This window comes from Sinocyclocheilus anshuiensis, unplaced genomic scaffold, assembly GCF_001515605.1.
Source record: "Sinocyclocheilus anshuiensis isolate Anshui unplaced genomic scaffold, SAMN03320099.WGS_v1.1 scaffold185, whole genome shotgun sequence".
In the NCBI taxonomy this organism is placed as follows: domain Eukaryota; kingdom Metazoa; phylum Chordata; class Actinopteri; order Cypriniformes; family Cyprinidae; genus Sinocyclocheilus; species Sinocyclocheilus anshuiensis.
The window spans coordinates 1,072,583-1,076,513 of NW_015539887.1; the positions used below are offsets into that span (position 1 = coordinate 1,072,583).

Genomic DNA, 3,931 nt, shown 5'->3' on the forward strand with positions numbered 1-3,931 from the left:
GGAAATGTCATGCCCCTTACCATAGCCGCCTGCGAGCTTCAGTGTAAATATTGCGTCAAAATCAAATCAAGTTGAGCGCGATTTAAACCCGGATGATTGTAACCACTCTACGTTTGTCTGCCTTGGGAAAGCTAGTGTGTCTCTGACATAGTGATAACAGTCATTGCCTTCTCTAGTGCAGCTCAACCAGGTCTCGTCCCATTCGTCTGTATTTGTGATATCACAAATCCCGGAAAATATGCGTTGTAGTCCAAACGAGTCGTTCATTGTAGTTTTTGAAAAGTGATTTCTGTTAAATAAAATATCTCCTTTTAAAGTGGACTTTGAACTTTGTAACTTTGCAGATCTTTTTTATGCTCAAACAGCAACATTGCAGACTAACTAAAGTTGAAAAAGTGAAAAAGCATAATAGGACCCCTTTAAAACATATGCTCTTATCATTCTGTGGACAAAATCCCATGAACTTTGCCCCAATCGGGAGCTGTTTATGCACATTGTGTGCTCATCTGTCTTCAATGCAGCTAACCTCGCTTCATCTTCCCATTCATCAAACTATGACAGGTCCTTTACTGCAAAAAGACGATCATTGCGACACTGTAAAGTGATGAAACTATGGCGCCATGTGCTTTTTTGAACCATTTTCATAGGTTTCATGTTATATTGTTGGCTCGGAAAATATGTAAGTTAAATGCGCATGCCCAGTAGCCGCAGCTGTATCCCTTATAGCCTTAACCACAAATCAGACAGGAGAGTAGATTAACTTCGGTGGACTTAAACTTGAAAAATGATGTGTTACACGGTTGAAATGAAATACTTTCTGATGTTTATTTATGCTCATGTCATGCTTTACGTAAATATGAAAAGATGATCGGTTCACGTGTTTGAACTGAGGCAATACAGTGATCTGTCACGACACATTAAAGAGCCACAAAACGGTATTTATTGTTTGAATTTCTTTAAAAATTAAAAAATTTGAAAGCTGAGAGTCTTGAGACCTTGTTTCATATCAGAAGTAACCTGTCTTGTCTGTCAGCACGTTGTCAGTTTTCTCTTTGCTCTGCGACGTATTTTTCACTGCTTGAGAACATGGTGTGTAGTGTGAGAGCGGCATTGTTTGCCGGGGATAGCAACAGTAACTAAGGAGGGTGGGCCTTTGAACAGAATTGACTCAAAAGAATGAATCATTCTTGAATGGGCATCGCTCATTGCCCAGAGAAAAGTAGACGGCGCATTTGGAATAAATTGAGGCATTTTTAACTTGTATTGCATTAAGATAAAGTAACGAGAGGAGCGTCGCCCACAGTAACGAAGTAAAAATATACCGTCAAATATACTCAAAGTATTAGTTACCCAAAAACTTTACTCAAGTAAATGTAATGAAGTAAATGTAACTCGTTACTACCCACCTCTGCACACTTGTATGTATCAAAATGCCCTTCTTTGCAAGTATCCTAATAAACATTAATTTAGGTCTTAAGTGAAAGCAAACAGCTGAGAAAGAAAACATGTGCAACAGTATATTGGATCCGGGCAGCTCTTAAAGTGACAGCAGTCTAATATTCCGGTTGTCTGTCATTCGTGTTAATCAAACAACAAAAGAGAAAATTTCTCACTGCTCTCGACTAAAATCACTTTTGTAATTTTAATAAGAAGACATTTATAATTTATTTACACAGTTAAGAGTATGCAGTGTTTTTATACATTTGTTTACTTTATACAGTGTATGTAGCATTTCTACATTTATTTGTTTTTCTGTAGTTTTTGTCCTATTATTGTAATGTTTCTTATTCTTATATAATCACTGACTGTTTACTTTTTTCAGTGAGTTTTTGTTTGTTTGTTTTTACATTTAGGCTAGTATTCGTTTTTTGTGATAATGACACTGGTGACAAGAATTCTGACATTTCTATGGTATCAAAAAATGTATATCATAAAGACCTTATTTAAAGCAAAAATAACTATATTGTGATATATATATCATTACCGTGAAATAGAATTACTCGTATCATGGTTTTGGCCATATCGCCCACCCCTATAGCACATTATCAAAAACCCTCCACCTCCACCAGCTCCACCCATATAAATCTGCTACGAATAATTTCATGGATGCTGTATGTTCACAGCAGCTTGTCATTGAATATACTTGCAGTGGTAAGTCTCTGTACTTGCTCGGCAGCAATGTTGCAGATCTATTCAGCCAAGACCAAATACGTTAACACTGGCATGTCCATTACAATGCAAAACTATTCCGAGAGTTGTCATGATTGATCGTTTTATGGCACAGGCTGTGCATAGATTCTTTAAAAATGTCCTTTAGTGTTCCATTGAAAATTTAATAATATACAGCTTTGTAAAAACACAACAACATGCATTCAAGTCCCCTTAGGCCTTTCTGACTGTGTTTATGTTCATTTTAGCTGGCTCTACGGGCTGCCCCATCCTATGAGGGCTTCATGGCTGCTCTGGTTTCTCATGAAGGCGATGAGCTGAAGGAAGGCTTTACGACCGGCATGCATCAAGACCTAGACTTCTACCTGCCAGCCATGGAGAAGCAGCTGTCCATCCTGGATGCTCTCTATGAGGAGTATGGCTTGGAATCAGATGAGATCGTGTGACTAACACAAATACACCTGCACAGCAAACAGAGCTTGGTTCTGACGGAGCTCATCGGTTTCAGTGGTGAAGTTATAACTCTTTAACCCGCTGTGGTAACCGAGCCCGAAGTTAGTGTTGAAAACAGGGAGGTTTCTGTGAGGGCAGGGCTTGCAAAGCCTGACCAGTAAGAGTGTGTTGGATAATGTGGCATATGCAGACTCCAGTAACAGTCATCCCTGTGAAATTTAAACGGCCGCGTCAAAATAATGCTAGCTGAGGGGGGCAGGGTGTGATTCCAAGTGTTTTCAGGGAACAGGTATATTTTTAGAAACCTTCAGTGGCGTGATCAAGTGTTTTGTTGACATTGGTTGTATGTTTTTCATACACTTTTAGGCATGAGAGTACAACGGCAGATAAGATGAAGATATTGTTTACCTGGAAGTGAAGGTGTTTTTTGCAGTATCCTTATTTACAGTAAAACTGCACATGTGCTTTTCTCCTCACTTGAAATATTGCATTACTTTTGTTCAGATACTCGCATCTGTTCGTTTTAGACTAGCACAAAACTAAGAAGTTATTCAGAGACTTTTGGGGATTCAGATAAACATGCAGTGTGTTCATAAAACCAAGTACTTAAGTTAAGTATACAAATACTGTGGTGGGCTATTTTTTGCAATGACATAATCTTAGTTTAAACACATTCACAATGGCTCAATTTATAACTTGTTGGATCAACTTGGTGAGAGGGACCAAAGCAGAGTTGTTTCTTCATGATTTTTTGGAAAGATTTCCTACTATTGAGAACATGTAGCTGTGGCTCTACAAAAGGAAAGATGTCATGATATTTCCTCGGTGACTTTATTTATTGACTTATTTATATGAATATTAATTCTAACTGTTGATTCTTATTGTAAGAATCACACTATGCTTATTCTCAAATCATATGAATGATACAAATTTGTGCATGTTGCATTGTATGGATTATGTTTTTGTATTTTGACATTAATCTAGATTTAGATTACTAAATGATTCGCACATAATATGAGGATGACTGTTCTCTTAGGTTTACTTTTTATTTTAATTTAATTCCACAAAGTTTTAAACTAAAATCCTTTATAACCTTTATTCCTTGGCTTTATAACTATGCCTGCATTGTAAATGTCAGAATTGTATGACTATATGACTTTCTTTTTCTGCTGAACACAAAAGATATTTTGAAGTATTTTGGTAAACAAAAAGTTAAGAATATAAAATCATGAGACATTCTCAAAATATCTTCTATGTTCCATATAAGGTATTAAGTCGTACAGTTTTTGAACAGCATGGTGTCAACAAA

General features: G+C 36.9%; 1 protein-coding gene across 1 annotated transcript in view; it reads left to right on the plus strand.

Annotated features, from left to right (window-relative positions):
- Nucleotides 1-3,548, plus strand: part of LOC107685542 (pleckstrin homology domain containing, family A (phosphoinositide binding specific) member 8) — a 23,902-nt gene extending 20,354 nt beyond the window's left edge. Inside the window, exon 13 of the mRNA XM_016482161.1 lies at nucleotides 2,418-3,548. Within this exon, the coding sequence (XP_016337647.1) occupies nucleotides 2,418-2,615 (198 nt within the window). The 3' untranslated portion in view covers nucleotides 2,616-3,548. The remainder of the gene's footprint in view (nucleotides 1-2,417) is intronic.
- Nucleotides 3,549-3,931: the final 383 nt, after the last annotated feature.